The sequence below is a fragment of the Cotesia glomerata genome, linkage group LG2 (genome assembly GCF_020080835.1).
Source record: "Cotesia glomerata isolate CgM1 linkage group LG2, MPM_Cglom_v2.3, whole genome shotgun sequence".
Taxonomy (NCBI): domain Eukaryota; kingdom Metazoa; phylum Arthropoda; class Insecta; order Hymenoptera; family Braconidae; genus Cotesia; species Cotesia glomerata.
Window position 1 is genome coordinate 28,116,478 of NC_058159.1, and position 24,513 is coordinate 28,140,990.

General features: G+C 23.9%; 1 protein-coding gene across 8 annotated transcripts in view; it reads right to left on the minus strand.

Annotated features, from left to right (window-relative positions):
• Window positions 1–24,513, minus strand: part of LOC123260220 (myocyte-specific enhancer factor 2) — a 64,856-nt gene that overhangs the window by 3,139 nt on the left and 37,204 nt on the right. For 5 of the 8 annotated variants that reach the window (XM_044721249.1, XM_044721250.1, XM_044721252.1 and 2 more), the window contains 6 exons: window positions 5,217–5,330; window positions 2,645–2,848; window positions 2,211–2,369; window positions 1,969–2,104; window positions 562–803; window positions 84–268 (listed from right to left, as the gene is read on the minus strand). In XM_044721249.1, coding sequence (XP_044577184.1) covers window positions 84–268; window positions 562–803; window positions 1,969–2,104; window positions 2,211–2,369; window positions 2,645–2,848; window positions 5,217–5,270 — 980 coding nt within the window. In that variant the 5' untranslated portion in view covers window positions 5,271–5,330. Of the gene's footprint in view, window positions 1–83; window positions 269–561; window positions 804–1,968; window positions 2,105–2,210; window positions 2,370–2,644; window positions 2,849–5,216; window positions 5,331–13,109; window positions 13,297–24,513 lie in introns of those variants that run through there. The other 3 variants (XM_044721248.1, XM_044721246.1, XM_044721245.1) reach the window with 3 other exon arrangements.

Here is a 24,513-nt window from a genome sequence, read left to right on the forward strand (position 1 = left end):
ATAATAGAGTGTAAAGTACTAATGAATTATTAATTAAAATTCTAACTATTAACACAAAGCGTAATAAGAATAAAATAATTTACCTGATGTTGGACATGGTGGCTGCCGAATACATTGATAAGTCATCAACGTACCTCTGGTGAGACCACGTGAGACTCCCGAGGTCCGATGAATAATCTGTTGATCCAAAACTCGAGTATCCAGCTGCGACAGACGGGGTTTGTAGCGCTACGACCGGTGTGTTGAGTGCATTCTGTGTGTGGCCTCCCTGCGTGAATGTACAATAACTTTATTATAATAATTATAAGTAGTTTTTATTATTTAAAAACAAATAAAATAAAATCCAGTCTTGGATTGAATATTTTATTTTAAGTCTACTCTACACTAGCTTTCCATCCCCTTTCCCAGAGCTGCTTACAAGTTTATACATATGAATGCATATGCAACTATTATCTACAACACCTTTGAATTTACATCCAATTAAAGCGTTTATATACGTCACTTAAATAATAAGTATATAATAAAATAAAAATAATACAATAAAATGACATCGTGACTTACATCGTAATTATTATCCTCAGAGAGCGGTTGTGTGAGCGGCGTGGGTATGACAACTCTCAGATTAGCCCTATGAGGATGATGAGGCGGTGGTGGTTGTGGCGAGTGTCGGGACGGATTACCACCCTTATTCGCACCGCCAACTCCCAGCGCTGGCGACGGACCTGGACTCGGCGAACCGCCAAGTGGTGATGCCGATGGTGGATATCCATTACTCATCTCCAGCATTCCACCAGGTGGATAAACTGGAATAAAACATTCATTATTGTTTCCATTATCTTAATTGGGAAAAAAAAAAAAAAAAAAAAAAAAAAAAAAATGTCAGTTTATCATAGTACAAGTGTCTTACAGTATTATTAATTATTATATTATGCTATTAATTATTAATTATTATATTATAATCTTTTTGTACTTAATTACATTTTTATAAAGTCAATTCATTTTTTTATTTATTTGATTTTTTTTTTAGTTTGTCAATTTTTTAATATAATTTAATTAAAAAAATTAAATTTTTTATTGATAAAATATGATACTGAAATTAAAATCTAAAAATTTATAGAATTTTTTTTAACAAAAATTTTTATAAAAATAAAAATTTTTAAAAACTATTAATTAAATTTTTTTAATAATAACTAAAATTATATCTTGGATATTTTTTTCAATTTTTCATACAGAAAAAAAAGTTTAAATTGACAGAAAATTTTATTTAAATATGTAAGTTATAAAAAAAATTTGTGATTGTTTATTTGAATTTTCAAAAAATTCAATAATACCAATAAAAAGCGAAAAATTTATATTCTGAGGTATAAAACCAAAAAATATTTAAATATATAAGAAACTATATATCTTGGATTTTTTTTCAATTTGCCCTACAGAAAAAAAAATTTACACTTTAAATTGACAGAAAATTTTATTTAAACATGGAAATAATAAAAAAAATTTGTGATTATTTAATATTCATTTTACAATAAAAATAAAATTTATTATTTTTTATTGATAAAATATGATTCTGAAATTAATATCTAAAAATTTATAGAATTTTTTTTTTAACAAAAAATTTTAATAAAAATAAAAATTTTTAAAAACTATTAATTAAATTTTTTTAATAATAATTGAAACTATACCTTGGATTTTTTTTCAATTTTTCATACAGAAAAAAAAGTTTAAATTGACAGAAAATTTTATTTAAACATGTAAGTTATACCAATAAAAAAAATTGAAAAATTTATTTTAAGTTCTAATTTAACAATACCAATAAAAAGCGAAAAATTTATAAATTTCTAAGGTATAAAACCAAAAAATATTGAGATATTTGCTGACTAGTGTTATAAAAAAAATTGGTAACTAGTTAAAAAAAAAAAATGAAATAATTGACTAAAAAATAAGATAGTAGCATAGAAGTAAATTTACCTGAATCAGTTTCAGATGAAGAAGGTCGTGGAGAGATGCTGGTGTGTGCCATCTGAGGACTAGATCCCAGGAGAGATTCTCCGTAAGAATTAACTGGTACAGACACGGGCAATGTGTAATTCGATTGTCCAATTGTCTAAAATAATTGAATTAAATATTGAAGTTAGTTATAATCATAATCATCAGTGTAATTATAATTATAAAAAAAAAAAAATAATTGAAAAGAGTGAAGTGTTACTTACCCTCGTGCCATTGTGCTGATTCCTCTGCATCATCATCTGGAACTCCTCGTCAATTTTAGTGTACTTGGCCTCGGTACGTGGAGTGAGATTGTACTCACTAGCATCTGGCTCGGGACTCTCCGGTGACATTGCGCCTTTATGCTCCTTCTTGTTGAGGGCCTGCAAGTGTTAGCAGACAGGTTCACATGACCACACTGCCCGAGGGCACTCAACTTTTATTTAATGTGCAATTAACTAATAAGTTATCCCCAGCTACTGTACTGTTTTATTTTTTTCGGTAAATCTATTTTATTTTATTTTACTTTATTTAACAACGGAGTAAATTATCGGTAGGCTTATTATATTATTACATGATACTAATGATTTTTTTTTTTTAATAATTATTTAATTTTTTTATTTAATTTAATTTTTTGATTTAGTAAAATCCAAGTTACCTCGATAATGTTTTTGTTGGTCAGTGATTCGTGGGGTTCGTTGTACTCGGTGTACTTGAGGAGTACTTTGTCCATATCCGTGCTGGCATACTGGTAAAGTTTGTTGCTGGAACTGAATATTATCAGCGCAATCTCACAATCACACAGCACCGATAATTCATAAGCCTTCTTCATAACTCCGAATTTCCGTTTGTTGAATGTCACCTTAAATATTCAATCAATTGATCAATTTCTTCTTTACATTGACACTTAATTGTTAGAAATTAATTTTTAATTTAATAGCTAACGCTTAACCCTAATTGCCCGAAGTTAGACAAACGAGTTGAGTATTAAGAGTCAAAAACCTTGTCACTGTGAAATAGTAATTAAAAATAGACTATAATAGCTATAATTAATAAATTTAATAGTATTTAATGAAAGTGTTTTTTTGGTACTAAAAAATGTAATCCGGCATGACTCAGTGAAAAAAAAATTTCCAACGTAAAATCCGAAAATTTTATCTCTATTAGATTATTTTTCTTGAATTTTTATTTTGTTAAATTAAATAAATAATAATTATGGAAGAAAAGTTATTAGAAATGAAAGAGTATAATTAATTGTAAATTTAAAAAAAATTTTAATTATGCAATAGTTTTAATTATTAAAAAAAAATGTGAAAAATTTTAAGTGTTGGATTTTTTTTTTGTATAAAATTTATAATTTAATATTTGTAAATATTTTTAATTTAAACAAATAATTAAATAAAAATTAATTTATAAATAATTAGTACAATTAATTGTAAATTAAAAAAAAAAATTTAATTACTATGCAATAGTTTTAATTATTAAAAAAAATGTGAAAAATTTTAAGTATTAAATTTTTTTGTATAAAATTTATAATTAAATTTTTGTAAATATTTTTAATTTAAAAAAATAATTAAATAAAAATTTATTTATAAATAATTAGAAGTGAAAGAGTACAATTAATTGTAAATTTAAAAAAAAATTTAATTATTATGCAATAGTATTAATTATTTTTAAAAAAATGTGAAAAATTTTAAGTGTTAGATTTTTTTTGTATAAAATTAATAATTTAATTTTTTGTAAATATTTTAAATTTAAAAAAATAATTGAATAAAAATTTATTTATAAATAATTAGAAGTAAAATAGTACAATTAATTGTAAATTAAAAAAAAAAATTAATTATGCAATAGTTTTAATTATTAAAAAAAATTGTGAAAAATTTTAAGTGTTGGATTTTTTTTTTGTGTAAAATTTATAATTTAATATTTGTAAATATTTTTAATTTAAACAAATAATTGAATAAAAATTTATTTATAAAGAATTATAAGTGAAAGAGTATAATTAATTGTTAATTAAAAAACAATTTTAATTATTAAAAAAAAAATGTGAAAAATTTTAAGTTAGATTTTTTTTTGTATAAAATTTATAATTAAATTTTTGTAAATATTTTTAATTTAAAAAATAATTAAATAAAATTTATTTATAAATAATTAGAAGTAAAATAGTACAATTAATTGTAAATTAAAAAAAAAATTAATTATGCAATAGTTTTAATTATTAAAAAAATGTGAAAAATTTTAAGTTTTAGATTTTTTTGTATAAAATTGATAATTTAATTTTTGTAAATATTTTAAATCTAAGCAAATAATTGAATAAAAATTTATTTATAAAGAATTATAAGTGAAAGAGTATAATTAATTGTTAATTAAAACAATTATAATTATTAAAAAAAATGTGAAAAATTTTAAGTGTTAGATTTTTTTGTATAAAATTTATAATTAAATTTTGTAAATATTTTTAATTTAAAAAATAATTAAATAAAAATTTATTTATAAATAATTAGAAGTAAAAGAGTACAATTAATTGTAAATTTAAAAAAAAAATTAATTATGCAATAGTTTTAATTATTAAAAAAAATTGTGAAAAATTTTAAGTGTTGGATTTTTTTTTTGTATAAAATTTATAATTTAATATTTGTAAATATTTTTAATTTAAACAAATAATTAAATAAAAATTTATTTATAAATAATTATAAGTGAAAGAGTATAATTAATTGTTAATTAAAAAACAATTTTAATTATTAAAAAAAAAATGTGAAAAATTTTAAGTGTTAGATTTTTTTTTGTATAAAATTAATAATTTAATTTTTTGTAAATATTTTAAATTTAAGCAAATAATTGAATAAAAATTTATTTATAAATAATTAGAAGTAAAAGAGTACAATTAATTGTAAATTTAAAAAAAAAATTAATTATGCAATAGTTTTAATTATTAAAAAAAATTGTGAAAAATTTTAAGTGTTGGATTTTTTTTTTGTATAAAATTTATAATTTAATATTTGTAAATATTTTTAATTTAAACAAATAATTAAATAAAAATTTATTCATAAATAATTATAAGTGAAAGAGTATAATTAATTGTTAATTAAAAAACGATTTTAATTATTAAAAAAAAAATGTGAAAAATTTTAAATGTTAGATTTTTTTTGTATAAAATTAATAATTTAATTTTTGTAAATATTTTTAATTTAAACAAATAATTTAATAAAAATTAATTTATAAATAATTACTTGACGATTCCGTTCGTCTGTGATCCGCGAAATTTGTATCTTCTTCCGACCCATTGTAGTAATTTTTGGCAAATCTGTATTACGCTCAATTCTCTGGCTGGAATGTTGAAAACACTGCAACAAAAAACAATATTTCAAATGAAATTAAATAAAAAATAAATTAAAAACTAATTAATAAAATTTACTTTTTAATTATTAAAATAAAAGCTACTTAAAAATCGCAATGACCGTCAGAGTAAATAGATGTAAAATTCCGCTTGTAAAGTCGCAATTAATAAATAATAAATTATCAGGCATACATTTAATAACAAGTTAGTCTGATATTAACACCAGACAAGCGTGTTACTCTTACTGTATTGTGTGTAATGTATAGTAACGATAATCCTTCTCCGACATCTTAAACTTTATTTTTCTCCCTCTACTTTCTTTCTCAATATTTCCCTTTCTTTCACATTCATTTTCCCTCTATACTTTTATATTTTATACAAGTATATATTTTTCTCCATTTGGACTCTAGCTACTCTTTGCTCTACCCTCTATACACTCAACATATAATATCATCGACGTACATCATATCACCGGTCTTTTATTATACGTCGATTTAATTAATACACTTATTTATCGCGTTACAATAACCGTCTAATTATCAGTCGTTACTGTTTAATCTTACATCTCGTATATTACACGTCTAATGCGTTCTTCAAACGCAATTAAAAAATCATTAGTGTATTTAATTATTTACTTGAGATTAACAATTTTATCGTAAACGTGATAGCCAATAATTTACAACTAAAATTTTTAAGAAATTCTTTAAATTAAATAATCTTTAATTTAAAATTTTTTTCTATCATATTTATTTTAACTTTCTCAAGTATTTAATATTAAACATTAATTATCAATTTTTTTATTTTTAAGAAAACATAATATATGAAGAAATTATCAAAGTTTAAAAATATACAAAAGTTTTAAAATTATAATCAAATTTATTATTATTTTTAATTTAAAAAATTTATAAAAGTGTAGAATTAAATTTTTTTTAATTTCAATTAATAAAAAAAAATTAATGCTTATTTTTTTAGTTTTAGATTTAATTTTAATAAAAAATTTATTGGATTAAATTAAAAAATTATGGCTGAGTTAATTAAAGTTTTTTTTTTTTATTTTTGATCATTTTATATTTAAAAAAATATTAAAAATTCAAAATTTTATAAAAACATCTATATTTTAATTTAAAGTAATCCAAAGAAAAATTTACTAGGCTAGCAATCAAAGCCTTTATTTAATAAGATGCAAAGGTGAAAAAATTTAAAAAAGTCGTTCTCATTACTGTACAATGTCCAAATAAATAAATCAATTTTATTTATTAAGACAGAAAAAATTTTTTTTGACAAAAAAAATATTTTGCTTAAGCAAATAAAAATTTTTTGTTCTAAAAAAAATTTAACTTTACCTAAAATTATATTAAGCTCCCTCATTAATTTTCTATAAAACCCAAAAATTCCTAAAAAAAACTCCATGAATTATTAATAAAAAATTAAAATATTTAAAAAAAAATATTGGATAAGATTTAAGACATAATTGAACTTTTAAAAACTAAATCCGGTATTAAGAAAAATAATACAAAAAATCTTATCTAATAAGAAGCAAAGATGAAAAAATTGTAAAAAGTAGTTCTCATTGTTGTACAATGTCCAAATAAATCTATCTTATTCTTTAGAATAAAAAAAAATTTTACAAAAGAAAATATTTTTCTTAAATAAAAATTTCTTGCTCCAAAAAAAAATTTAACTTCACCTAAAATTATATTAAACTCCCTCGTTAATTTTCTATAAAACCAAAAAATTCCTAAAAAAGCTCCCTAAATTTTTAATTAAATTGACATAATTGAACTTTTAAAAATTAAATTCGATATTAAGAAAAATAATATACAAAAAATCCTGTCTAATAAGATGCAAAGATGAAAAAATTGCAAAAAGTAGTTATTACTGCTGTACAATGTCCAAATAAATAAATCAATTTTATTTAATAGGACAGAAAAAATTGTTTTTGATAAAAAAAAATTTTTTTAACCAAATAAAAATTTTTTGCTCCAAAAAAAAAAATTTAACTTCACCTAAAATTATATTAAACCCTCATTAATTTTCTATAAACCCAAAAACCATAAATTTTTAATAAAAAACTAAAATATTAAAAAAAAAATTATTGGATAAGATTTGAGGCATAATTGAACTTTTAAACACTAAATCCGGTACTGAGAAAAATATAAAAAGTGATTGTAGATTAACTATGACATTAACAGATTATTTATTAGAGATAGATAGACAATATGACTAATAAAGTCGCGAGACATGAATATCGCATATAGTTTAGTGTACATTGATGACAACATAAAGCCAGTAAATCAAAGTAAAAAATAACAATAATAATAATAAATAAATAAAACTAAGAGAAGAAGAGGAGAATAATAAAAAAGCACACATAACACCAGTATACAGCAGGAACATAAAAACCAACCGTATCGACTTTTAATTCAGACATGGGTGGCTGGACTCTCTTTCTTTCTTACTCGTATTGCTCAGTACACATCCGACTTAACAGTGTATGTAGTGTGTAGTGTACTTTCCCTCTTTCTCCCTCGCTCACTTACACAAAACACTTATACTTACACTCATACTCTTCATACCTCATACATTCATATTATTTTCGCGGTCTCTTTCTCGCTCACCGACGTGCAAGTCTTATCGACGTTTCCCCGTCACGTTTGTACCCTCTGCTTCTGTTCTCCATAAATACCTTTTTTTTATTTCATTTTATTTTATATTTCCAATACATAGATATATATCATATATACGTGCTCCGCCGTTTTTTAAAACATATACTTTATTTTTTAGTTGACTTACTTTTCTCAGCATTATATCGGTCATTCGACGATCCTATCTCTTTTATATATCACAAATTTTATTGAGTCTCAATCGATTAATTATATCGATGAGTTACGGCTATTTTTTTGGGTTTTTTTTTTTCTAATTAAATTACAAAAAATAATAACTCGAAAATTTTTTTCTAATAATTACTCCTTTTTTGCACAAATTCACATCATTTTCCCTTCTCTGTTTTTATAAAGTTCTATAACTCAACAGAAGACAGGACAAATTGTATTTGTTTCTCAAAACTCCGTGGTATTGTTTTTTTAAATAAGTTTATTTATTTTGTTTTTACACTTGCCATTCTATTTCCATACACAAATATAGACGCTTATTACTTTAAGAACCCATATCGTATCCTATCATATCAAACTTTTAATAGAAGCATATACCCGAGAAATCGATCCGACAAAACTGACCACTGTTAGTTTGTTCGCATGTCCACTTTCAACTTAAACGTTTTTAATTTAATTCACGAAAGATTGCATGATCATTCGAGTGCCTGTCTTTAAAACACCTCTCCAAAAATTATTTTTTTTTCTTTTAATTATACTTGATTTTTTGGAGCTCTTAAATTTCTTTCTTTTTACTTAAGTATTTTTTAAATAAATATTAAACTGAAAATTTATTTATTTAGAATAAATAAATAAAAGAATTGAGATTTTATTTGAAAATTAATGCAAGCTGAAAAAGTCTAATAATTTATTAAAATAAATTCTAATAATTAATCTATATTATTAAGAGAATAAGCAAAATTTTGTGGCGAGTGTATTTATATGAAAATAGGTTTTTATAGTTATTTGATATCGTTGGAAAAGTCTTGACCTGGAGTTGTTCCTTTTCAAGGTTTCATATTATTCTTACCAATAGTCAATTTATGATGATAAGTATTTAGGCTGCATTCGAAAATGCTCTATCTCTAGATACATAATTAAGAAATGGCTTTGTATCTTGTGAACTATTGACATTTTTAAAAATATAAGCTCATCCCGATGTTACACTCATCAAGACCTTTCATTTGAATACCCACATGCATTTTGATATATTTTTCATATATACATATATATAATATATATATAAATATATGAAAAAATGACATGAGTACTTAAATGAAAGCTCTTGATGAGTATAATATCGGGATGAGCTTATATTTTTAAAAACGTCAATAGTTAAAAAAGTACAGTGCAATTTAACATAATTAAGAAACGACCTCGTATCTCTTAAACTATTGACATTTTTAAAGATATAAGCTCATCCCGATGTTACACTCATCAAGACCTTTCATTTGAATACCCACATCAATTTTTCATATATTTTATATATTTATATATACCTATATATGAAAAATATATCAAAATGCATGTGGGTACTCAAATGAAAGCTCTTGATGAGTGTAACATCAGGATGAGCTTACATCTTTAAAAATATCAATAATTAAGAAATGACCTTGCATCTTGTGAACTATTGACATTTTTAAAGATATAAGCTCACTCTGACATTACACTCATCGAGACCTTTCATTTGAATACCCACATCAATTTTTCATATATTTATATATATATATATATATATATATATATATATATATATATATATATATATATATATATATATGTATATATGAAAAATATATCAAAATCCATGTGGGTACTCAAATGAAAGCTCTTGATGAGTGTAACATCAGGATGAGCTTATATTTTTAAAAACGTCAATAGTTGAGAAATTACAGTGCAATTTAACATAATTAAGAAATTAACTTGTATCTTGTAAACTATTGACATTTTTAAAGATATAAGCTCATCCCGATGTTACACTCATCGAGATCTTTCATTTGAGTACTCACATCAATTTTTCATATATTTATATATATTATATATATATATGTATGTATTAGGGTGCGTCAAAATTTAATCTCTAAAAGCAACCTTTTAAAATTGGAATTTTGAGTTCCGCTTTTAGCAAGAGTTAGGTTTGGGCATTTCCTGAGATATTTTGATGTGTTAGGATTTATTTGATATTCACATAATTTTTTAACAGGAGTTTTGTTTAAGCATTTTTTCTGGAATTTGAAAATTTCAAAATTTGGCCAAACGAAGCTCCTGTTAAAAAATTCTGCGAATATCAAATAAATCGTGACACACCAAAATATATTAGGAAATGCCCAAATACAGCTCCTAATATGTATATATGAAAAATATATCAAAATGCATGTAGGTACTCAAATGAAAGCTCTTGATGAATATAACATGGGGACGAGCTTATTTTTTCAAAAACGTCAATAGTTAAAAAAGTACAGTGCAATTTAACAAAAGTCATTATTTAATGAAGCAAAATTTTATTTATTTATAGTTCACAAGCCACGGCAGTTACATATTGACTGCAAAGTTGATAGTTTATATTAATCCTGAATATTCACAATATATTTTTTATAATTCATTGGTTTAAAATTTAACAAAAAATTTCAATCTAAAATTTATTCTAAATGTCTAATACCAAAAAAATAAAATTAATTTCTTCAAATTATTAATAAATTTAAAAATTCCATTTAATTCATAAAAATTTGTATATTTTAAACCCATCAAGTCAAAATTAAAAAAAAATTTTAAATTAAAGTTTCTTTGAAAAAAAAAATAATACATAAAGCAGAACGCTTCGAGTTCGTCTCCCGGGCCGGGTTATCTAAATTTTTTTCGGTTTATCATTAAATTCCCATTGAAGTTTCTCTCCCTTTCTTTGATATGATTTTTTCTTAAATTTTTCTCCAAACAACATTAAATATAAATAAAATAAAGTATTTAAAAAAGTAAATATCAAAATAATTAGAGGAGTTTTAAAGTAAACATGCAAATAATAAAAAAGAATTGATAGCGGATGGACCTAAAAGTGCGACCCAAATATCGAAGAATATAGAGGACAGCTTTGTATACCTATAGAAATAGAGATAGAGCTTTACTTGACTTTATACATAACAGTAGCATTAGAAGCAACCAACAACCCATACTCTATCCACCTGAAAGTTTAGCTCTACTCGGCATCCGCACAACACACGTTCAATCGATCTTAGCGTGCCGGCGGCCTCAAATTACCGAATTCTTTCGAAGGTCGTACTTGATAATTGTCGAATTATAAATTAAATACTTTTTTGGTTTCTTTTATGTAAACTCAAGAGCGCTGAGTAATCTGTTTTCTTGTTACTGAAGATTTTAATATATTAATCATAATAATAATTGATATTAAAGTCTAAGAAAATAATTATAGGAATTTAAAATAAATACAAGCGTTCAGCAACAAGCTATAAGTTGTGAGATAATAAGTAATTATCTACTGATAAATATAATAATAATAAATATTTTCTTTTCGTCACTCAGTGTGATGTAATGTCAAAATAATATTTCGTTTATTTGATTGTTTATTTTTATTATATTTTTTTTTTTTTCGTCATGGAAAATAATACTTTTTTATTAGTTTTTTTATTGAGAGTTGTCGAGAGTTGCGGTTCAATGGATACAATGCACGGAAATATCTAAGGGAAAGGGAAAACTCTACTCGAGGATAGTTGCGATCGAATTCGGTCTATTATACAAGAACAAATATGATAGGTGGGTCACCGACCACTGTTATATTTTTTATATATATTTTTTTAATTGTTTTTGCGTAAATTAATTGTGTGAGATTGAAAAATTTTTTTTTTTATTTCTATTAAAAAATTAATTATGTATGACTTTATTTAATTTTATAAATAATAAAAATGAAAAATTATTAAAATTTTGTTTTAAAAAAATATTTTTAAGTGTATAAATTTATTTTAAAAAATTTGTGATTGAAAAAAAATTTTTTTATTTTATTAATAAATTATTGTGAAAAAATTAATTATGTATGACTTTATTTAATTTTATAAATAATAAAAATGAAAAATTATTAAAATTTTGTTTTCAAAAAATATTTTTTAGTGTATAAATTTATTTTAAAAAATTTATGTGAGATTGAGAAAATTTTTATGATTGAAAAAAAAAATTTTTTTATTATTTTATTAATAAATTATTGTGAAAAAATTAATTATGTATGACTTTATTTAAATTTACAAATAATAAAAATGAAAAATTATTAAAATTTTGTTTTAAAAAAATAAAAAAATATTTTTAAGTGCATAAATTTATTTAAAAAAATTTAATGCATTAAATTATTGAAAAAATATTTTTAAAAAATTAAATTGTCAATTTAAAATTATATAAATTAATTAAAAGATGAATTTTGATTTTTAATAATAAAAAAAAAAAATGTAAGTTATTAAATTTGTAAAAGATGCGTAATTATTAAATTAAAAAAATTAATCATAATATTTGGGAAAATTATTGTTCTACTTATTCTAGTATATGTTCTGAGTGTAAACATTGCAGACAATTTATGACGAGTTAATATTTACAAATAAAAAATAAACAAGATAATTTGAGTTTAAAATACTTAAAAAAATCAGAAATTCTACTAAATTAACTTTACTAAATTTAACTTGTTTATTTTTTAATTTTACAAAAAAAAACTTCAAAAATTTGTGTGCATAATATTTTTAAAAAAATATTAATTGAATATTTAATAGCAGTAGATTAATTTATATTAATTAGCTTGTGCATTTAAATAATGAATATTTATAATCAAGAGTTAAATAAACAAAAGTTTCGATCACAATATAATTTCGAAGCTCAAAAAAAAAACAAACCATATTTGTATAAAGAAAATAAAATGATTGGATAAATATTTGAATATGGAGTATAGTTTGTTTGAGTATAGATATAATTTACTTTGGTTATACCGAAGAAAAATAATGGCCGTGTATTTTTAGTTTTATAAAACTATAAACTATTAATTCATTATTTTATAAACGTCGGAAAGTTTCATCGGACATACAACTAAATTGCCGTGTTTACAAAAGTTCCCTCCAACCCTTAAAAAGTAATCCTGATAATAAACTCACCGTTAGAATTGGCGCATTGGTACTTATTGTCGATAAATTAATCTTAAAAGACTAATAATAACTAATAATATCAATAATAATAACAACTATTATTTATTACTAACAGTAAAACTATAAAGAGGCACTTGTTAAGTTAGTATATAGTTTTTAATCATAATTGTTATTTAGTCCAAGATGCCAAGTCACTACTCACAATCATCGAATTTTCAAATTCAAATTTCCCGCCGAGATCCGTCGGCGCGAAACAATATAAATATTTAATTTATTGAATGACTAGATACTCAATTAAATTAAATTCACAACACTTTGTTGCTTAATTTTTTTTTTAATAAATAAATAATTAAATAATCAAATAAATATTTTTTTTAAAACTCACAAAACACTTTTATGGGTTTAAATTTCACTAACACGTGGGTTTATTTAAACTAAAATAAAATACTCGTTTTAAAAATTGCCACATGTGTCTACTGTCTAGTCTATATTACCGGTGCAAGTAGTATAAGTCCTCAATAATTCATCCGTCACTAATTGATTTTACGTACAGAACAGTGATTTTATTAAATAAAATTTGTTTTTTTAAATATTAACAACAAATTTGCGTAGTTTAAATTAAAATAAAAACTTGTTAATGAAAATAAAAAATAAAAAAAGACTTTTAAATTTAAATTAAAATTTATATTTATAGTAATATAAATTTAAGTATAAGTACTGGTAAGTAATAATAAATATAAGAAACTAAGAGCGCGTGTTGTGCGATTAAAAGAAGAAGTTGAGCGTGGAACCGGCCCGTTGTGTACCAGTCGCCGCGACTCGCTACATACTCTTCTCCGCGTTTGTCACTCGCGACGGACATAACACACACGCTCGAGGCGCAACGTATCTAACGAAAGCTCCCTCCTATTGGTCGATAACACGGCTTACGTCAGTAGTAACGCGGCCAATCCGCGATCAGGAACCGGCGTGCGCGCGGCACTCTCCGACGTCTTTTCTACCCACTCTTTTTCTTCCCTCTTGCGAGCAAGAGTCGAGTAGAGCTAGCTCCCCTGTACTGTAAGAGAAGGAAATACATACATGTGTGCCATGTGTGTTTGTGATGATACTCAATGCACGGTAAGAAAAAAAATTATACAAAAAAGTTGGGAAAAAAAAAAAAAAAAAAAAAAATTCAGCATGAAATATTAAATAAGAGATCTAAGACTCAATTGTTGAGTGAAAAATTTAAAGCTGTCAAATTTTAATGTCACTTATTTGATAACGCCTTATCTCTTATTTGTAATGTTACTAAATTCAATTCCGATGGCTCAATTGTGTAATTACACGTGTAAATTAGTATGTTTCTTTATTTATTTTTTAATACTTTGCTGGGAGGATTTTATTCGCGGGCTGCGCTAATATAAGTAGTCGAGCTCAGCGTCCGAGCTGACTAATTATCAACTCGGGTGTGGGTTGAGTAATATATAATATATAATGTATAACGAGCTTCTGAACTTCCGGTGAGAGCTAGTCAAGGAGAACCTCGTTAAGCTAAAGAGTAATTTGGATGGTATTTAGACGGGCAACTGAGTCTTTCTTTCATCATTTACATCTTCAATCTACACTCGGCACTTAACTCGGGTTTTGGAAAAAAAAAACAACAAACATCGAAGGTGCTTTCAGTTCCGATTTTTGGGTATTTAGTTATGAGGAGTGTATAAATAGAACGTAGGATTTTATGGGATGAGGAAGATGATAAGGTTCGGGATTTATTAAGTTTTAATTGGGAATCATTTTTTTAAATACGGAGATAGAGGGCTGGTACTTTTTTATAAAATTTGGTATTTTGTAAAAAATTTTTACGAATAAATTGCAAAAAAAATATTTTTAAGCAACTCATAAATTTCTTTAAGGGTTTTTTTCCGGTATTGTTAAAATTTACTTGTACTTTAATAATTAAGAATTTAACTTTTTTTATTTAAATAAATTTATAAGTTTAACTGTCTTAATTATTATCTTCTTTTATTGCTTCACTATTTTGAATTTGTAAATCATTATTAACTGTTATTGCGAGCTCAGTAATAAAATCATGCGCATAAGCACACATAAAAAAGAAATTTTCTTGAATCAAGTATATAATTTTGAAGAACTTAATATTCTTGATTTGAGTAGAAAAAAGAGTAAAGAAATTTTTTTTTGATTTAAGGAAATTTTACTTGATTCAAGACAATTACCCTCTTCAAAATTATATTCTTGGTTCAAGAATTTTTCTCTTGAATCAAGTTAATTTTTTTTTCTGTGCATGTGTTTCTCTAGATTCTCTAAAATTTTCATTAATTTTTTCGGTCGTTAACAAATAGTTATTTTCTTTTATTGGTTCACTATAATGAATTGAATATTTTGAAAAAATATTTAATTAAAAAATATATTTTTAAAAAAATATTTTTTAACAACTGAAAAATTTTTTAAATTGTTTTTTTCGGTATTGTTATAATTATTTGTACTTTAATAATAAAGAATTTAACTTTTTTTATTTAAATAAATTTATAAGTTTAACTGTCTTAATTAAAGCAGATATTGATATTTTTTTAAGTATATTTTAATTAAAAATTTTTTAAGAATATTTTCTATGTTTTAGATAAAATTTGAGGTGAAAAATTTGTTTAAAAAAAATCTTTATAAAAAGTCAGGGTTTAAATTTTACAACTTTAAAAAAAATTTTTGAAAATTTATCAAAACTTACACTTGTAAAAATTATCATCAGTACTTTCAGTCAATTTTTTGATAATTAATAAAAATTACAATTACAAAAAACTGATTTTTTACAGATTAAAAAATAAATAATTACTTTCGAGCAAAGATAAAAATAAAAAAACCCCGCAAAATTTTAAAGCCATAAAAAATTTTGACAATAATAAAATGACGAGTAAAATAAAAAAAATTCCAAGATAAGTTTAAAATATTAAAAACAAAGTTATTTAAACTAAATAAATAAAAATACATAGATAATTAATTTTTCCTTCGTCTAATTATTATCAACTTTAAACTTTATAAAATATTTAAAAAAAATACTTAAAGATATTTTTATTTTTATTTATCACAGTAAAAATAACTTAACTCTCTCTAAAATAGTAAAAATATTCACGAGTGATAATCTGTTAGACAGGTAATAAAAGTCGTTAACTACCTTTTGATATGAGTCACTTTTAAAGACATGACGAAATTCGGTCAATTGTAGATATCAATTTTAATTTTTTTTTCATTAAATTTTTTTTTATTCGATAAAAACAGTGACATTTAATAAATATATGTATATCAATAAATATATGGATCCAATAACTAATTAGTAACGCAAAGCCCTAATGTATTAAATGATTAAATCGATTAAGATGTATACTATTGACTTATCAGCAGACATTAATCCATCAATGTTAATGTTGACGTGTGAGCATACATGTATGTCTAGTCTGTACGTATGTGTCTGTAAGATGTATTGTAATGTTAATCGGCACCTTTAGATCAGCAGACGTACAGTGACTTAATTGTCAGTCAATAGTGTAATTTAAATAATGTGTACAACAACAGACGGCAGGTACACGTAATCCCATATCCCACCAGAACTAGAAACAGAATCAAACCAGAGACGAGCAAGGATATTCTCTCGCGAATATTCCCTGCTCTGCACAGCTCTTATCTCTAAATACCCACTACGAGATTGTATTTAGTCGTGTGAATTGTGGATATAGTACATATGTATGTACATCACAGAGCAAGAGATATAAGGATAAGGATAGAGAAATAGAGAGATAGAGATAGCGACAAGACTGAGATTCGGTGATTTGGTGGTTGATTCAATCTAAAACCAGAACCAGCCACGACTACAAAGTGCTGGTGGTACTGCTTGAATACATTGTTATCCTCGACGTTATCGATTCCTCGGGAGGTAAGCGCGACCCACAAAACGCTAATGGATGAATAATTAAACTTTTCACAAATATATTATATCCTATAGCCAGGAGAAAAACAATAATAACAACAGTCTCTCTGAAAGGAAGAGGTCATTATTGTTATATGCCAGGATGATGCTGGTTAAGGATCCAGACTAGATTTTTATTTAATAAAAATTTGAAATTACCGGTGGTTTATTTTACTAGACTGACAGGATTTTATTAAGTTATTATTTAAGATTGAAAACTTTTGATTTTTCACAAGGAAAAATTTTTTTACCTTAAAAAATGTTTAATATTATGTCTAAAAAATTTTTTTATGGACAATTTAATTTTTAATGATTTTTTATGCCAAATATTTTACTGATTTTGTCTAGTTTATTAGAAATAAACTTGTGATTAGTTCATTAACTTTATTTATTAAAAATTTTATGACGATTAGAAATAAAGAAAATTTATCAAAATATTTTTATTTTGATAAAAAAAAAACTTTATTTATTAAATTTTATTTTTGATAAAATCCAGACTAGATTTTTATTTAATAAAAATTCGAAATTACCAGTGGTTGCTTTTACTAGACTGACATAATTTTATTAAGTTATTATTTAAGATTAAAAACTTTTGATTTTACACGAGGAAAAATTTTTTTACCTTAAAAAATGTTTAATATTTTATCTAAAATTTTTTTTTATGGATAATTTTTTATGTCAAATATTTTACAAATTTTTTAAAAAGTTTTACGATTAAATTTAATAACTCTTAATTTTATATGCTTAAAAATTATAAATAAACTTGAGATTAGTTCATTAACTTTATTTATTAAAAATTTTATGATTAAAAAAAAAGAAAATTTATTTTTTGAATTTTATTTTTGATAAGATCCAGACTAGATTTTTTATTTAATAAAAATTCAAAATTATCGCTGGTTTTTTTTACTAGACTGACAGAATTTTATTAAGTTATTATTTAAGATTGAAAATTTTTAATTTTACAAGGAAAATTTTTTTATTTAAAAGAATGTTCAATATTTTATCTAAAAAATTTTTTTATGGATAATTGAATTTTTTATGTTAAATATTTTACTAATTTTTTAAAAAGTTTTACGATTAAATTTAATAACTCTTAATTTTATAGACTTAAAAATTATAAATAAACTCGTGATTAGTTCATTAACTTTATTTACTAAAAATTTTATGGCAATTAATAAAAAAGAAAAGAAAAATTTATCAAAATATTTTTATTTTGATCGAAAAGAAACTTTATTTTTTAAATTTTATTTTTGATATCAATTAAACAGATGGTATAAATTATAATTCCAAACCAACGACAGATTGTTCAATTGTAATAATAATTATTGTTCCAACATATTATAATTCTTATATCAATATACTTTATTTTGTGACGTAATAATGTAATTATATAGACACACCAAGCAATAAAATTTTTATTAAAATATTTAAATTACCACAGTTTAATTAGGTGTCGTTGTACAATTATAATTGATAATATCATTGAATTATTTAAAAAGTTGTAAAGTAAAACGTTAACCGATACTTTCCAATCTTTGTTTTAATAATTCATATTTTTTATGTTTTGGTTCATGACTTTTAATCGCTTAACTTCTGAAATTTCTTCTCCGAGATAGAAAAAATTAATTTTTTATCTTTTAGTTTTTTTAAGTGATCAAAAAACAGTAATTAACTGAAGATTGAATTTTTTTAAGAAGGAACTTAAGCTCTTGGACAAAAATAATTTTCGTTGAAATGTAGACACGCGTTGACGGAATTTTTTTTAATTTCTTGAGCTCTTAATTTCAAGATGTCGCGAGAGCACACTTTACTTTTTAAATTATTTTTTAAACCGCTCAATTGGCTTTAAAAAAAAACATACTAATATTTTATGAACTAAACAGCTTTAGTTTGATACCTCTAATTTTTTTTTACAATTTATTTATTTAAATAAATAAAGAGATTTAAGCTCATTCAATTTTTTAATAATTCATTTATATATGGACTAATTTATAGAGTTTAGTAATTGTTAGCAGTCTAAAATAAGACCCGTCAAAAACCAATAGATTATTTATTAAATATTTTTATTTATGCAAACATTAACATATTATACCTATTTATTGATTTTAGATAAATAATATATCAATAGGAAAAATTTTTAAATTCAGAACAAAAAGTTAAAACAGTCAACAGCATTCAATAATTTTTTTATCAACAATTTCAAGTAAAATCTACAATTTTTTCATGTAATTTGATTGATTTATTTGTATCAAAAAATATTTGTTAATAGTTAACAAATCATTTATTAAAGACCACTTTTTAGTCTTAAAAAAATATTTTTTAGTATTTAAAATGATTTGTTAAATATTGACAAATATTTTTAACTTTAAAAAAAATCCTTCTATCAGTGTGCGTACACAGTAAAAAATTTTGCGTCAATACGTCAAAAAATTTTGTGTTAAAATATTTTATGTTACATATTTAACACTTTTTTGTGTCAATTTATCACAACAAATGTTAAATTTACACATAAAAGTGTTAAATATTTAACACAAAAATTTTTTGACACAATGACGCAAAATTTTTTACTGTGTAGAAAAGTTTAAAAAATATTTTTTCTTTTATAAATAAATTTTTATAAAAATGACTAAAATAAAATAAAAAATTTTGCCTACACAATTGAAAAAAAAAAAAAAACGAGATAAATTGATTACTATACTGTCAAATATAAGTGAAAAAAAATATTATTTCTTGACAGCTTTTAGCATAAGTTGGTCACTCAAAGTAGAACAGCTGTTTCAAAATTTAAAGAGATTATTCATGTAAACATTTTAAAACAGCCGTACGAGTGATTAAATTTTCCTCTTTTTCTACTACTGATGTTTGAAATTAATTTTTTTTTATTAAAAAAAAATCAAAATAAAAAAGGTTGATAATTTGTTTTCAAAAGCGATTAATATTTAAGCGAATACATAAAAAATTTAAATCAAAGTGAAGAAAAAATTAAATTATAAATAAAAACTAATCACCTGAAACTTTATAAAGTTGGCATTTTTTCCCGCAACTATAGACGCAAATAAATATTTAACCTGAATAATAAAGCGAGTTGGAACTTTTAGAGCAAAAAAATATTTCCATCCACACAAATATATACCTCACAATTGGCAAGTTAGAGTGAATATAATAAAAAAGAGCTAATATTTCAATCATTATTAATTCCCGGATTATTTAAAATCAATTTAGTCGCAGTAAATGTTTAATAAAAAGAATTACCTCAAGTCTATCTTAATTATCGAATAATTCCAGTTAACCGCGTGACCCAGTCGATCAAAAGAACTTGAAAATAGATTTAACCCTTCACCCTTTCCCCGAGCCGACACAGCGTGTAAAACTCTTTCTGTCGCTGCACTAGTGACTATTGATGTAGACAGAGAGAGCAGACGTGAATGATGGACGTGAGGACGTGCACCAGAGGATGAGGATGAGGATGAGGATAAAATCCTCATGACAGAAAAGCTACCAAGGAATATAGAGGTAAAGTATATGTATAATATATAGTTATATCAATTGTAAGTGCAGTATGGTAATAATGCACCGACAGCAGTAGCATCAGCAGCGTTAGAATCAGAATATCTATAATACAATAGCAAGCAACATCGCACCCAGGACGAAATGCTAGGATCTTTACATATCGATCTGTCAGACGAGTTTTCTCCTGGTACCCAGCCCGGTGAATTATTTATCGCTCTGCGAAATATCACCAAGGATAATCGTACAAGTAAGAAATTTTCTTAAGGTACGCTTTGGCAATCCGAGTGATTGGAGGTAAAAAATTGATAATTATTATTTTAGACGCTATAAAATATTTTACTAGTGTGTTTTTTTATCACCGCTTCAACAAATAAAATAATAATCTATAAATATAAAAGTTTATTGGATAATTAATGTCACTCTGATTCGTTTAAGATTTAATAAGAAGACTACACGTCGGATAGCGTTTTAATAAATCCGATAGATTTCGAACTAACCCGTCAGATCGAAATGATATATATCCTCGTTAGATTTATACATGTATTTTCGGGTTTATTTATTAAATATTCAGACTCGGTAAAGTGATATGTTATTTCAGTACGATGTTAATCGGGTGTAGTTGATCTGATTAATTTGAATTTGACCAATCGTTTGTATTTTATTCTTAATTCAATTGTTATTCACTGGGTTAAATTAAACGTGATTTTCTTATTTTGATCATATAAATTAAATATGATTACTTTGATTTTAACTCTGAATTTAAAAAATAATTGTCGTTTTTTATATTTATTCAGGATTTGTTTTTACACAGAAAGAAAAATTTCTGACTAGAGAACAAAATTCTTGGCTCAAGAAAATTTTCGGGTGCCTGAAGGAAGAAGTTGTGTCCGAAGTAAAAATTTTTCGAGAAATTCTATTCTTGGTGGAAGTAATTTTTTCTTAATTCTATCATAAATACTTGATACAATAAATTTTTATATTTGATCAAGATTTTTAGATACTTTAGGGAGCAGCGCCACCTACTTCAGTTGAGAAAAAAATTTTCTCACCTTGAGAAAATTTTTCTCTTGAATATTTAATACCCATTTTATATTATTTTAGCGTGCAATTATCGATATTGAATGAAATTAAATGATGAAATATTATTTGATCTTGCCATTTGACTTGTTAATCAATAAAAATATTAATGAAAATTTACTTCTATCTTTATATTTAATTTTTTGGAGCAAGAGAGAAATTTTCTCAAGACAAGAAAATTTATTTCTATCAAGAACTAAATTTTTTGGATCAAGATAGGTATTTCTTAAAGCAAAAGAATTAATTTAGTTTGAATAAATGAAATTGCTTGTGTTAAAAAAATTTTTTTTTTCGCTCAAGAAAATAATTAGGAGAAAAATATTTTCTTGGCTCAAGTAAACCTTTTTTTCTGTGTAAGAATGCTGAATTCAACAATAGTTTATCGTCACTTGAATTTAAATTTGATTCAAGTAATAAGGAGTAAATATTAAATTTTTTTCTAAAAATGTTTTTTACTTTTTTTTATACATCCATGTTGAAATTTTTTATCGAGTAAAAGCTGGAAAAAAATCTCAAAATAAATTCGATTGCCACAAAGGAAGTGTTTAAATTTTTAAATTGTCCAATAATCAAATATCTCGGTTTTACCCGTATCATAAAAATTAAATAATAATTGGTTTATTGTTTTTTATGTACCGCATCAATGAGATTTTTTTTTAATGATAATAATATTTTTTTTCATTGTGTGAATATAAAAATAAAAAACCTTTCAAATCAATATCAAAAACGGCCATTCATAAGCGGACTAATAAACTAATAAAATTCAGTTAAATACTTTTTTTATGGTCGTCATATTTTTTTATCAATTTCAAAGTAAAAAATAGCGCTTGTTTCATTTTTTATTGCACAAAAAATATTATTAATTTGTTAATAATACTTTATTTAATTATTTAAGTGTCTTGTTTATTAACTGGTCATTCTCCGTGTAAGCAATTTTTTTCTTATGATCAATTAGATCCTTAAATTTATATTTTTAGAAAATAAAAAGAAAACTTGTCAATTTTAAAAAATCAATTTTTTTAATAGAAATAAAAAATATTTTCAGTTTTGTAAAAGTAATCTATGATAAGTTTGATAAAAATTACAAGCAACCTTGCAGTCACTATGTGACTGTCGTGATTTGTGAAATATAAATAAATAAAATTTTGCTTTATTAAATAATGACTTTTGTTGAATTGCACAGTACGTTCTTAACTATTGACGTTATTAAAGATATAAGCTCATCCCGGTGTTACACTCATCAAGAGCTTTCATTTGAGTACCCACATGCATTTTCATATATTTTTCATATATACATATATATAATACATATAAATATATGAAAAATTGATGTGGGTACTTAAATGAAAGGTCTCGATGAGTGTAATGTGTAGGTGAGCTTATATCTATAAATGTCAATAGTTCTCAAGATACAAGATTGTTTTTTAATTATGTTAAATTGCACTGTACTTTCTTAACTATTGACATTTTTAAAGATATAAGCTCATCCCGATGTTACACTCATCAAGAGCTTTCATTTGAGTAGCCACATGCATTTTGATATATTTTTCATATATACATATATATAATACACATAAATATATGAAAAATTGATGTGGGTACTCAAATGAAAGGTCTCGATGAGTGTAATGTCGAGGTGAGCTTATATCTCTATAAATGTCAATAGTTCTCAAGATACAAGATCGTTTCTTCATTATATTAAATTGCACTGTAATTTCTTAACTATTGAAATTTTTAAAAATATAAGCTCATCTCAACGTTACACTCATCAAGAGCTTTTATTTGAGTACCCACATGGATTTTGATATATTTTTCATATATACATATATATAATACATATAAATATATGAAAAATTGATGTGGGTATTTAAATGAAAGGTCTCGATGAGTGCAATGTCGGGGTGAGCTTATATCTTTAAAAATGTCAATAGTTCACAAGAAACAAGGTCATATCTTAATTATGTATCTAGAGATAGAGCATTTTCGAATAAAGCCTAAATATTTATCATAATAAATTGACTATCGGTGAGAATGATATGAAATCTTGAAAAGGCATAAATTAAAATCAAGACCTTTGGAATGACACTAAATTTCACTAAAAAAAAAACCGATTTTGTCATATGACTATCCTGGACACAAAATTTTTCTTATTCTCTTAATAATATAGATTCCCAAAATATTTTTTCTATAGAAAATTCAATTTTGTAATATTATAGTTGCAAAAAAATTTTCATACATCATTGTAAAAAAAATAAAAAGTATTTTTTTATAAAATCATTATCAATAAATTAAGGTTTCAAAATATGACTTTAAAAAATAAATTTCATATCTGATCAATTATAATCCAAACCAAATAATATAACAATATAAATTTTCTGCAAAATAAAAAAAAATGATCAATTTTCTCCAGTAACACGTATTGATGCGTGAAGAAATAAAAAGACACATGAAGAATATAAGCTGTAGGGTGTATCGACCTCAAATCGCCTTGAGGCCGAACATCCGCAGTGACAGCAAGCACCGTAAAGCAACAACTAACCAGTAAGTCGTAGTGTAAATTAAAGTATGTAAGACTTAGCCTGTAACATGTGATTTTCAAGGAGGGTAGAACCCTCGTAGCATGGGTTCCCTAAGAAGAGTGAAATAGTAAAGGAAATGACGTCTTGACCTGACGAGAGTACCAGGTGGCAACCAATCCTTGTCTGAACCAGCCGAGACAAATGTAGGACCTAAGTTTGAGGACACCATCAAAAATCTCTCCAGATTTTTTGTCTATAATTTTTTCTCAACGACTTTCTTCGAGTCCTAGTTCATCTGCAAGACTAAGCAGAAGTATAAGCACAACTACATACTCTATTCCCTATCTCT